General features: G+C 39.3%; 1 protein-coding gene across 1 annotated transcript; it reads right to left on the minus strand.

Moving 5' to 3' along the window:
• Positions 1-9,664: 9,664 nt before the first annotated feature.
• POU4F3 (POU class 4 homeobox 3) lies at positions 9,665-12,089 on the minus strand. The gene is made up of 2 exons (XM_073575298.1): positions 11,859-12,089; positions 9,665-11,546 (listed from the first exon to the last, which is right to left on the minus strand). The coding sequence occupies exons 1-2, from the start codon at positions 11,976-11,978 to the stop codon at positions 10,653-10,655; spliced, it is 1,014 nt and encodes a 337-aa protein (XP_073431399.1). The 5' UTR covers positions 11,979-12,089; the 3' UTR covers positions 9,665-10,652.
• Positions 12,090-13,999: the final 1,910 nt, after the last annotated feature.

Genomic DNA, 13,999 nt, shown 5'->3' on the forward strand with positions numbered 1-13,999 from the left:
GCAGTTGGCTTTCAAGCCTATACAGCTTTCAGTAGGACAACATGTATAAATAGGATGATGTGATCAAAATACTCATTTGCCTAATAATTCTGCACACAGTGTAACTGATGAAAATTAGATCCAAAACACTGATGACGCTCAGACCATGTTTGTGTATGTCAAAAATCCCAGACATGTGAATGAAGCCTTACACAGTGCTCTTTCACATCAACAGGGTTCTCCACACAATGCTGGACAGGACACGTCCTCCATAGAGAAATACTAATCGTTAGGGCAGAGACAGACTGACGTATAACTCGTGCAAGTATCACATTGTAAATCTTGTCCTGGCTGTCTGATCTACTGACCTGAGTTTGACAGCTGCATTGAAATACATAGCGTTGTCATGCTCAGGTCAGGAGAGGTGCCAGGGCAGTCCATGCAGTAAGATGCAATCATCGCAAGAGATATATGGCAGTCTGTCTCTGCCTTAACTACTCTTCACCCTGGCCTAGTCATGAGAATCCTGAACAACGGAACTCACCACAATCTCATAATAGAGTATATGAAAAATGTTTTAGTAAGCTTGACAATCCCTTTAATTTATAGCATCCATCCCTTTCACATCTTGGGCATCGTGAATGAGAAGATATTTTATTAATCCAGTGATACCCATTGATGCGGATGTGCTTACTATCGTTCCTATCTGACCGGGTTATCACGAGAGCTTATCAGGGTTTTTACATAGGACTTAGAATTGCAATTTGATAGATAACTAATTTAGTAGAATATTGTTTTTATATATAAATGATTCTAAAGAACCTTTTATATTATCATGATATTTTTTCTCCTTGAGAAGGCCGTACCCCGGTCCCTTTGGCACTTTACATTATATTGTTGTGATTTGGTCACTGGTGGATATTTTTGTGATCAGGCAATGCCTGCAGACTGACTATTTGCATTATGTCTTCCCTTAATGCCTTTACTATGGAAGCGTGACCCCTTTTCCCATAGCGCTACTGTCTTGCACCTCTGTCATGTCTTGTTTTGTGATTGTCTTGTTCCATTATTTATTAATGAAATTTTGATATATTTTACTATAAAGCACACGTAACTTATTTTCTCCTCTTATCTCTTAGACATAGAAGGCTATATAAGGGCTCATACTGTACATAAGAGGCTATGTAAGGGCTCATACTGTACATGAGAGGCTATGTGAGGACTCATACTGAACATAAGAAGCTATGAAGGATTCACACTGCACATAGGAGGCTATGTGAGGGCTCATACTGTACATAAGAGGTTATATAAGGGGTCATACTGACATAAGAGGCTATGTGAGGGCTCATACTGTACATAGAAGGCTATGTAAGGGCTCATACTGTACATAGTAGGCTAATTGAGGGCTCATACTGTACATAGGAGGCTATGTGAGGGCTCATACTGTACATAGGAGGCTACTTGAGGGTTCATACTGTACATAGGAGGCTATTTAATTGCTCATACTGTACATAGGACGCTATGTGAGGGCTCATACTGTACATAGGAGGCTGTGTGAGGGCTCATACTGTACATAGGAGGCTGTGTGAGGGCTCATACTGTACATAGGAGGCTACGTGAGGGCTCATACTGTACATAGGAGGCTGTGTGAGGACTCATACTGTACATAGTAGGCTATGTGAGGGCTCATACTGTACATAGTAGGCTATGTGAGGGCTCATACTATACATAGGAGGCTATTTAAGGGCTCATACTGTACATAGTAGGCTATGTGAGGGCTCATACTGTACATGAGAGGCTATGTGAGGACTCATACTGAACATAAGAAGCTATGAAGGATTCACACTGCACATAGGAGGCTATGTGAGGGCTCATACTGTACATAAGAGGTTATATAAGGGGTCATACTGACATAAGAGGCTATGTGAGGGCTCATACTGTACATAGAAGGCTATGTAAGGGCTCATACTGTACATAGTAGGCTAATTGAGGGCTCATACTGTACATAGGAGGCTATGTGAGGGCTCATACTGTACATAGGAGGCTACTTGAGGGCTCATACGGTACATAGGAGGCTATTTAAGGGCTCATACTGTACATAGGACGCTATGTGAGGGCTCATACTGTACATAGGAGGCTGTGTGAGGGCTCATACTGTACATAGGAGGCTGTGTGAGGGCTCATACTGTACATAGGAGGCTACGTGAGGGCTCATACTGTACATAGGAGGCTGTGTGAGGACTCATACTGTACATAGTAGGCTATGTGAGGGCTCATACTGTACATAGTAGGCTATGTGAGGGCTCATACTATACATAGGAGGCTATTTAAGGGCTCATACTGTACATAGTAGGCTATGTGAGGGCTCATACTATACATAGGAGGCTATGTGAGGGCTCTTATTGTTTATAGAGAAGCTGCAATGTGGGTGGTCACACTGTATATATAGTCTATGTAGGGCTTCATACTATATGTAGGGTGTACTTTGGGGGCTCATAATGGGTGAAGGGGGGATTATACTGTATATAGGAGGGGGCGTACTCATACAATACAGTATATAGGTGGTGTCAGCATACTTAATTCTGCTCTATATTAAGTAATACAAATTAATCTTAATCTCTATATATAAAAGTGAATGTATGTATGGATGTGTGTGTATCACCAACCAATCACGAAGCATCTTTCATTTTACCAGAGCTGTTCAAAAGAAGCTGAGCTGTGATAGGTTGCTATGAGCAACAGTTTTCCTTGCAACCAATCACTAAGCATCTCTCATTTCACCAGAGCAGGTTAAAAGTAGCTGAGCTGTGATTGGATGCTATGAGCAAGTTTTCCCACTTGACAATACCTCAGCAGACACTGACATGGTGGGAGAAATCTAGTATCCCTGGGAACATAAGCTCCCAACCATTGTCTGCCCTCAGAAAGGAGCAGAGAGCACATGACAGAAATTAATCCTCCCCTCCCTGCCCATATCACCATCACACATCCTCCATCCCATAGTCACATCTTCCCTCTCAAAGGGATCATTGGTGGGAAGTCAGAGCAAATCCATCCAGGGCTTTGGTTTTGACCCCAGGCCTCTCTTAAAGGGATCCCTGGTATGGAAGTTAGGACGGTTCCACTCAGCTCTGTGGTTCTGACCCCAGGGTCTCTTAAAGGGATCATTGGTATGGAAGTTAGGGCAAATCCACTCTTCACTTTGGTACTGAACCCAGGCCTTTCTTAAAGGGATCTCCAGTATGGAAGTCAGAGCAAATCCATCCAGCGTTTTGGTTCTGACCCCAGGCTCTCTTAAAGGGATCTCCTGTATGGAAATTAGGGCAAATCCCTCAATGCTCTGATCCTGACCCCAGGGTTCTATTAAAGGGATCATTGTATGCAAGTCATGGCAAATCCACTCAGTGCTCTGGTTCTGATCACAGTCTCTCTTAAAGGGATCCCCAGTATGAAAGTGAGGTCAAATCCACTCTGCGCTTTGGAACTGACCCCAGGCCTCTCTTAAAGGGATCTCCAGTATGGAAGAGAGGGTAAATACCTCAGCTCTCTGATTCTCACCACAGGCTTCTATCAAAGGGATCATTGGTATGGAAGTCAGGACAAATCCACTCAGCGCTCTGGTTCTGACCCCAGGCCACTCTTAAAGGGATCCCCGGTATGGAAGTTAGGACCGTTCTACTCAGCGCTTTGGTTCTGACCCCAGGCTGATAGGATGATGTGGGATATTAGGGGTAGTAGTCTGGTGGCTCTGGCTGATGGGATGATGTGGGATATAAGGGTAGTAGTCCGGTGGCTCTGGCTGACGGAATGATGTGGAATATTAGTGGTAGTAGTCCGGTAGCTCTGGCTGACGGGATGATGTGGGATATTAGGGGGAGTAGTCCGGCGTCTGTGATGGGATGATGTGGGATATTAGTGGTAGTTGTCTGGTGGCCCTGGTTGATGGGATGATGTGGGATATTAGGGGTAGTAGTCTGGTAGCTTTGACAGGATGATGTGGGATATTAGGGGTAGTAGTCCGGTGGCTCTGGCTGATGGGATGATGTGGGATATTAGTGGTAGTAGTCCGGTGGCTCTGGCTGATGGGATGATGTGGGATATTAGGGGTAGTAGTCCGGTGGCTCTGGCTGACGGGATGATGTGGGATATTAGGGGTAGTAGTCCGGTAGCTCTGGCTGATGGGATGATGTGGGATATTAGGGGTAGTAGTCTGGTGGCTCTGACGGGACGATGTGGGATATTAGGGGTAGTAGTCTGGTGGCTCTGGCTGATGGGACGATGTGGGATATTAGGAGTAGTAGTCCGGTGGCTCTGGCTGACAGGATGATGTGGGATATTATAGTGAATGTGGCCTTGCGGAGAGGGCAGAGCTCTACACTCAGCTTTATATATAGATATAATCATTATAATTTGTTATAACTAACCATTGTTAGTTACTATGCCCGGGCAGCTCCGGGCTCTTCAGCTAGTATAAAATAATAATCATAATTAATATGTTACTATTAATATTGACCAGAAATAATTTCAGCCTATTGGTTTGGCCTTCACAAATGATGGAGATTTTTTAAGCTTCTCCTATTAAATATCGGAGTGCTGCCCAAAATTTTCACGGTCCGAAAGTTTTGCATTAGTGAATTTGATCTGTGACTTGAATGAAATATTTATGAAGTATCTGCGTTTTAGGGCTTATTCACATGCTCAGTATATGATCAGTATTTAACATCAGTATTTATAAGCCAAAACCAGTAGTGGAACAATCAGAGGAAAAGTATAATGGAGACACGTCACCACTTCTGGATTTATCACCCACTCCTGGTATTGGCTTTCAAATACTGATGTCAAATACTCACCAAATACTGAGGGTGTGAACGCGGCCTATGTATGCCAAAACCAAGATGGGAACTTACAGAGAAAAGCTATCATTGCAAGATGGACACCTGTTCTGTGTTTTGGAGTCACTCCTTTTTTTGGCACTGATGAAATACTGATCCAAAATACAGATGTGTGAATAAGTCCTAGTGTGGACCACTCGGTCTGAGGAAAAATACACAGACATGTGAACAACCCCATAGACTATAAAGGGTACACATTCTATCCAAGAATGACAAAAATAGAACTAGTATGTGAAAAAGTGACATCTGTATAAGCCCTGTGTTCACACTAACTAGTTGGGTTAGCTATTAAAGTTATCGAAAAACGAAGCAGTCAAGTGATATTACTAAAAGGAAAAATCTTCATTTTCACATTATATCTTCCTTTAGTATTATGTGCTTGTGTTTCCAGTTTACAGAAGTATTTTTACATTAATTAGCCCTGGTCATTCAAAGCAATGCTAAAACAGGGGCACGTGTGCTAAACTAACCTATATAAGCTGCAAATTCATTTCCATCAATGGATGTCCCAGTTGCTGATTACAATGCATCAGTATTTATGAGACTTTATCATTCTTCATCAATTCTAGAAAAAAATTATATAAATTACATATTTCAAAACCTGTACTATAATAGCTCTGTCCCCTTTGTTACATGGTGGATTTCCACTATTATAGTTTACTGCATATTATGGAAGATATTAATATTGTAAACACTTGTCACTTTCCTCAATAATAGTGGAAGTGGGTAATAAATTATATCCCCACCTGTAGTGCGGACGGCCCCCATACTGTCATTACATTTCTCATGGCACGGATTTGAAACTTACAAGCAGCAATAAAAGCTCCTGATCTATAAAGTGGCTGCAGTGATACCGGGGGGGACTGGGAAATAAAAGAACATACTGTAATAGATAAATATTTTGTATGATAAAACATAGGATTCATCATTCATACTCTGCGGGCTAATAGCAGGTCTTTTTAATACACTCAATTACAAGCAAATTGACAACAGACATTTATACTAGCAAGCTTCAACCTCTCCTAATGGAGAGCCTAATGACTAATTGATCAGGTCCCTGAGTGGCCTAGAGGTATGCGTGCAATTAGTTTTGGTTTGGTGGAAATTGAGTGCATATAAAGTAAACCTTTATGGGCCTGATTGATGATGTATAGTCATTTTATTTATCTGCGTGGAGACATAGAGAACTAGCATCGAACTTTGGGGTACAGCCTCCAGATTTTCTTATAGTCTGAAAATTTGGATTTTTTTTTGAGGGGTTTTCATTTTTTTTATTTGACATTTATTTATATCTATACATATTTAATGTCCTAATATACAAGGTATGTTGTTATTGCTATCTTCAAAGAGAGTTACAGAAATTAGATAAGGAGAGAAATTCTAACATTAGATACACCGCATGAGTCAATTATAATCTACTAGACGATAATTAAAGAATTATAAATTATATTAGAGATGTTTGTGTAAGTGTATATCTATATATGTATGTGTATATATATCTATATATATATGTGTGTGTATGTATATGTATATATATGTGTGTGTGTATATGTATATATATATGTGTGTGTATATATCTATATATATGTGTGTGTGTATGTATATATATGTGACAATTAATATAATGACTTCTTTTGTCCCATTCTAATATATTTCCTTTGATGTAACATGTCTTGAAACAATTGCCTCTGCTATAATCTTATGTTAATAATAAAGCAATCCATGCAATATGGTAAGAAGTGATGATTCATATATAAATGCATAATAAATGTGCAGTATTTATTCATAGATAGACAGATACATAATAGATAGATAGATAGATAGATACATGATAGATAGATAGATAGATAGATAGATAGATAGATAGATAGATAGATAGATAGATAGATATGGGATAGATAGATACATGATAGATAGATAGATAGATACTGTAGCTAGATAGATAGATAGACAGATAATAGAGAGATAGATAGATAGCTAGATACATGATAAATACATGATAGATAGATAGATAGATATGGGATAGATAGATAGATACATGATAGATAGATAGATAGATAGATAGATATATAGATGATAGATAGATAGATAGATAGATAGAAACATGATTGATAGATAGATAGATAGATAGATAGATAGATAGATAGATAGATAGATAGAAACATGATTGATAGATAGATAGATAGATAGATACATGATAGATAGATAGATAGATAGATAGATAGATAATGTCACTGTTAAATTTTATATGAAGGTAAGCAGAGAAATATGGGGAGAAAAATAGGAGAGAATGAAAAAATAGTTCAAAAGTTTAAAAAATATATAACGCAAAAATATTTAAGTAAATAATTGAACAGAAAGAATTGATGAAGGATGAAGTTAGTCGCCTAAAAGCATAGTCATCTAATTTAAAATAAGTTAATATTACATAAATAATATTACATATCAATATTAGATATTCTCTTTTTCCATTCGGAAATGAAAGAAGCGATGGTGTAAATTCCTGGAGAATGTGATGAAGCAGAGGCCAGTGCTGGTGGCAGGCGACACACATTGGCATAGGGCACAGAGCCTGGCATTGCCCAGGGTTCTTACCTGCCTGCTGGAGGGTGAGGTCCTGGTGGAGCCTTGTCTGCAGCTCTCTCCTCTACTCCCTGCTACTTTATACCACTATAGGCAATTAATATTGCATCAGGCTTATTTTAAATTTCCGAAAGCCCCAACATAGAGTAATGGCATGATGGCATGTATTATTAAAGCGCCAGGGATCGGGAAGGGGGTGATCGGAGTGATTAAACCCAATATTAATCTAATGAGCCTGCCTGTGCTTTCCCCCAGCCTCTTCTTCCTGGTGAGGCGAGGTTTGATGTCTGACACTCATTGAAATGCTACAGTGAAATATTCACAAGATGCCGCATTAATTTTTAATCTTCCAGAAGACGAAGCTGGTGAGATTCATGAATAACGCGCCGCCGGATTAGGAGACAGATCACACGTGCACTTCTGTCACCGCACCTGATGGGGATCTGCACCTCTTCCAAGCCTATAGATACCAGCAGGGAAATCCAGCAGTCAGCACAGGAGAGAGGATGGAAAGAATCTCCGGATCAGTCTGGAGTAATGGGATCAATATGAATGCTGCTACTTATTACAATAGCAGGATTGATACTGAGCTGGAGCTTTCAGGGTGTCCTGATACATGACACATGGAGTGTTCATCGGCAAATATTCCAGCAATATGTACAAAATATTATTACTCCTAATAAACATGTTCATTATTTCGGTATCTAATCTATACAATGCTTAGACACCTCTTTTTTTATCTAATTACTACTTATCATTCTAGCGATCCCATATACACCTGTCTGGATCTATCGAATATTTAACCATATCGTCCATATATATTATCTATTAATCTATCTAAAAAAAATGCAAGTGCAGTACCAGTAGGAAAGGGTGCAGAGTCTCCCAGGCAAGGACCAAATCTCAAATTATATAAAAATAATGGATGGCCCGTAGTGCCGACGTTTCGGTCCATGCACGGACCTTTCTCAAGCTATCATCCAAAAATTTCAGAAAAAAAGCAGCACAGTCGAAAAAAAAAATAGGTGCAAGATTTAGGGTACAGACTATTAACCCTCCAGTCTATCCAAAGATAGGAAAGTAAGCAGCACTCCATAGATTGTGGTGGAAAAATTGGGTATTATTAGCCTTTATCAATATCGTTGCAATATATTGATATTATTCACTTTATACCCACAATGTTTAACACTGTAATCTATGGAGTGCTACCTACTTTCCCATTATCATCTATCTATCTAATATCCACTTCACCATCTTTTCAGTCGTTAATTTAATAATTTCATCTATCTTCTAAATGTATTAACCCATATTGATCTATTTCATGTGCAGTGTATATATATATATATATACACACAATATACATTATATACACAAATATATACATTATATATAGAGATAGATAGATAGATAGATAGATTGATAGATATGGGATAAATAGATAGATAGATAGATATGAGATAGATAGATAGATAGATAGATATGGGATAAATAAATAGATAGATAGATATGAGATAGATAGATAGATAGATAGATATGAGATAGATAGATAGATAGATAGATATGGGATAAATAAATAGATAGATAGATAGATATGAGATAGATAGATAGATAGATAGATATGGGATAAATAAATAGATAGATATGAGATAGATAGATAGATAGATAGACACAATCGCATATATATATATATATACACACACACAATATACATTATATACACATATATATATACATTATATATAGATAGATAGATAGACACAATCGCATATATATATATATGCACACACACATGCACCACATATACACAGATACACATACACACATTATACATGTATGTATATACATGATAGATAGATAGATAGATATGAGAGATAGATAGATAGATAGATAGATAGATAGATAGATAGATAGATAGATAGATAGATAGATAGATAGATATGGGATAGATAGATAGATAGATAGGACACACACACAAACGCACATATATATATATATACACACACATATTCTCACGAGTACACACAGAAGAGAATACTCGTTTCTGTATCTATCTAATGTGCATTAATTTAATCATTAATGTCATTATCTATGTGTCCATTTTTGGCAGCGGTGTGTTTTCCGATTTTTACTACATATTTTGCAGAAATCTTTCCAATCAGCAGTGAAATCGTTTGGCACAAGTTCACATATCACAATTTACAAAACGTAGGTAGAGTTAAAAAATAAAGGATTTATTGCAGAAGTTGATTTGTGGGAATAAAACACTTTTTCCGGTTTGTATTCAAAGAACCAAAAAATAAAAATAATAAATATCCACACACAAACACATGAACTTCACTAATTACAATGACATCAAATATTCAATGCTGGGGAATGAAGGATTTACAGAAGGACACATCCCGCACTGTGTGTATAATACAGAGGACGAAGAATGAGCGTCATCATCATCATCATCATCATGAAAGGAGGAGGAGAAGGCAACTGTTGCACGTTGACCACCACTACACTGAGACACCACCACTAGAAAGTTACAGTGCATGATCTCTAACACAGTGTCCTTGCAGTGCACCTCTCCCACTATCTGGCAGTGACTACTTATGGTGTGAAATTGGTCTAAGCTAGGAATGAACAGACATGGACCCCTCAGCTCCAACTGCTGACTCTCATTTATTATTTATCACAGTTGTTGCTGATGGGAAGAAAGCAAACATGCCTACAATCCCTCACTTTTCTCCTTGTGTTTGTGAAAGTTAATTGTGTGGTTGTGAACTTACCAGTTGATGCTAAGTTTCTGAAGGGAGGGGGACAAGGAGACCTAGGAGGACTCTAGAAAATTTGTAAAATAATACTGGACACCTTGGTGGGAGGAATATCAGCTTAGCAAGCAATTTCATGTCAGGGAAAAATAACTAATTGCTTATTACAAATAAGGGAAGTCTCTACAGCCAGATCCCTTCTAGAAGAAGACTTCAAGATTGCTGCATCTTGAAGAACCATTTTCTCCAGGTGCTGCCATCCATGGGCTATTCTCTTGGAGTTCTGGCTGTAGATCACAGACCTGATGGGATGGGAAAACAAACGAGTCAATTGATGGCTTCGTGTATATTTACTGCAAGTTCTCAGAAGTTCTCAGTAAAGATCCCTGCTCTTTTAAATAATATCCCTACTAAAAGTCAAAGGTTCTGCAGATCCCACCAGTTAATGGACTGCAGAATATTTCATCCTTTTCTGTTTTTGTCTTTGATTACAAAACCAGACTCGAACTACGTTCTTTTTGAGGTCTAGTTTCTCAGCAATGGCTGCTATTTTCTCCGATGAAGGTCTGGGCTGGATGGAAAAGTAAGCTTCTAAGGACCTCTTCTCTGGTGCTGCAATAGAGGTGCGTTTGCGCTTTCGCTCACTCCCGTTAAAGAGCTCTGGCTTTGAGTTCTTCTCCCTGTAGGCAGCCTCAGCTTCTTCCAGCCAAGCCTGGAGGACAGGTTTCAGGGCAATCATGTTGTTATGGGACAATGTCAAGGACTCAAACCTGCAGATGGTGCTCTGGCTTAGAGACCCAACACCTGGAATCTTGAGATTGGCCAAAGCTGATCCAACATCTGCTTGAGTAACTCCAAGTTTTATCCTCCTCTGTTTGAACCTCTCAGCAAAAGCCTCAAGCTCTCTTGGATCCGACTCCACATCGTTGATGCAGGACATCCCATTGTGAGCAGAAACTGTGTGAGGGTGGCCCATGCCCATGGCTTGATGCAGATGCCCCATGGCACCCAGGTGGTGTGGATGGAGCTGTGAGGACATCACTGTATGATCAGCTGTCCCCATGCCACTTACAGTCAAGGTAGGTGAGATATGGTCCAGCAGATCCCCCTCCAAGCATTGATGCACTGAGTGATGAGGATGCGTGGTCAGAGTAGAAGGATGAGAGATGGGTACAGTGGAGGAGGTAGAAGTGCATGGGACACTGCTCATGGTATGGTAGGTTATGTCTGGTTTGAAGTGATGGTTCTTGCCGTGTGAGACAATATCCACAGCCGCCAGAGCTTCTGCACGGGCCAGCAAACTCTCATCAAAGCCTCCAAATATATTGCCCTGGAGCTGCAAGCAAGAATGCACATAGTGGTGTCAGTGGGGAATACTGTCAACTCAGGATTCAAAAACATTTTCAAGCACACAGATTCCTCCTCAAAGCTCAGGTCATAAAAATTAATATGAAGGCAGAAGCTTTGCTTGGATAGACATGTGGATCTGAGACAAGAGAGGGGGAGAGGTACTGAGGGAGCAGGGGAGAGAGGGAGGAAGCTTCACAGATCTGCGATTGTTCTGATGGTGGCATGAAAAAAACATTAAGCAAGAGCCTGTCAGAAAATGTGCCTTAAAGCAGTAAGTCATTGTGGCTGATGCCCATACCTGGGGGGCTGGCAGGCAGACCCTGCGCATGGCCTCTGTGCTGGAGTGCAGGCTGGAGAACTTGGGCTCCTGCAGGATTGGGTGCATGGAGAAGGGCTGCTTACTGTTCATAGCCATCATCCTGGCTCACCTGGCAAGAGATCCAGGGCTGTCTCTGTGGCTTGCCACTCTTAAAGTGAGCTATGACAGAGAGCTGGTGTGCAGCAGAGTCCTCTCCCTCTCCCCACCTGCTTCTTCACTCATCTTACAGCCAGCATGCCAAGAATAGGTCCGGCCGGACTGCGCCTGCGCCGCTCAGCTGCCACTGACTGCTATAGCATGGTTAATGGGGGAGAAGCCCAGGTGGGGAGTGGGACACGCACAGCCCCCCAGCAATGGTAGGAAAGACTGGCTGATAGGCAGGTGTCAGGCATCAGATCTGACCAAAGTAGATTCTCTTGCAAACATCATTGAAAAGTCATAAACTTACAGAATAAATAATTAATAAAATTGGTGGGAAAGGAGAGAAAACATACACACATAATATATATATATATATATATATATATATATATATATATATATAGCCTTAAAAATATATATGAATACATGTATATATATATATATATATATATATATATATACACACACACACACATATATATATAATATTACATTACAGTATTGGATATATATATATATCCAATACTGTACTATTATATATATACATATTAGATATCTTCCTGTATTTAATATATCTATTACTGGAGAAAGTAATAGAATATCTATATTATTTTAATACTAGGTAGATAGATATTAAATACAGAGAAATAATAAGAATAGTGAGCAGTATTTTATTTAATAATAGAGATATATTCGCATAGACAGACAGGTAGATAATACATGATAGATACTAAATCTTGATGAATAAGTACATAGATGTATAGTTGCAATGGATGTTATATTATTATTATTATTATTATCATAATTAATAATGCAGAATTTTTTATTAACAGCTTACATTTTGCCAACATTGCAGCAATAGCTGTGGCTCCACTCTTCCACTCTGTTTTTCTTACACGCTGCATTCTAGCAGCCTCCTTGCTGTGATCTGTGTGCTGCAGTGAGATCACTGATGACCTCACTCTGTGATCAGCATGACGTCATAGCCATTGCACCTCTTTTCTGATCGCCTTTAGCTGAGCCCTAAATGTCATATATTTGTATTTAGAACTCAGATCCTCAGTGTTAATGTGGGAAATGTGGAAATAGTAAAAGAGGATCAATGATTTTCTTGCAATGGTCCTGTGTTGCTGATATGAATGCTGATCTCCTATATACACTATGACATGTAGGCTGACTACAGGAGTAAGTCAACAAACCCTCCAGAGTACAGTATATACTGAGAAAACATTATTTAACAGTACTGTATACTACAAGCTAAAGGCCCATATAGTGCTTAGTCATATGGCTATGTTGTCAGTAACCAGCAAAGTCTTATAATACTAGGTCACTTGTCAGCACTACTGGCCAGATGACAGAGCTGGTTACCTTTAATTGATTGGGGTGCCGGTGTTGAACCTTCATCAACTTTACATTGATGACCTATCCCAAGGATAAGCCATCAATATCCTAGCAGTGGAAAAGCCCTTTAGCATATACCGTATGTCATCTTAAAGAGCTTAAAGGGGTTGTCCATTTTCATTTTTTTTGGCACATAGGTCTGCACAGACGTATAGAACATGAAAATGGATAATCAATCACTTAAACATTAAGAAGTGCGAGACGTAAATAAAATAAACATAATTAACAATTTTAAATGGCATATAAACAAATCTCGGGGTCTAATCATACTGAGATTGCAGTGTACATTTATGGCATGTATAGAGAAAACTAGAAGTCAGTTTCATCCTTTCTTATGGCTGGTAACCATGTCCTAATAGTTTTTGTGCCAACTGATATAATAACCCAGCTAGTGTGCCGTTGTAATGTGTAGCACATTCAGATATTGATTGTTCAGAATAGTTTTGTGGCTGAAGTTTCTTACTATTTTTACGTTACGGGCCGTTATTTAGGTTTTTTTTCTTTTTGAGTATGAGGTTTCTAAAGCTTCTCCTATTAAACTAACATGAACATGGATGGCATCTAAGTGCTGTCTGATT

This window comes from Dendrobates tinctorius, unplaced genomic scaffold (assembly GCF_039654945.1).
Source record: "Dendrobates tinctorius isolate UK_male_01 unplaced genomic scaffold, ASM3965494v1 ptg000043l, whole genome shotgun sequence".
Lineage (NCBI taxonomy): Eukaryota > Metazoa > Chordata > Amphibia > Anura > Dendrobatidae > Dendrobates > Dendrobates tinctorius.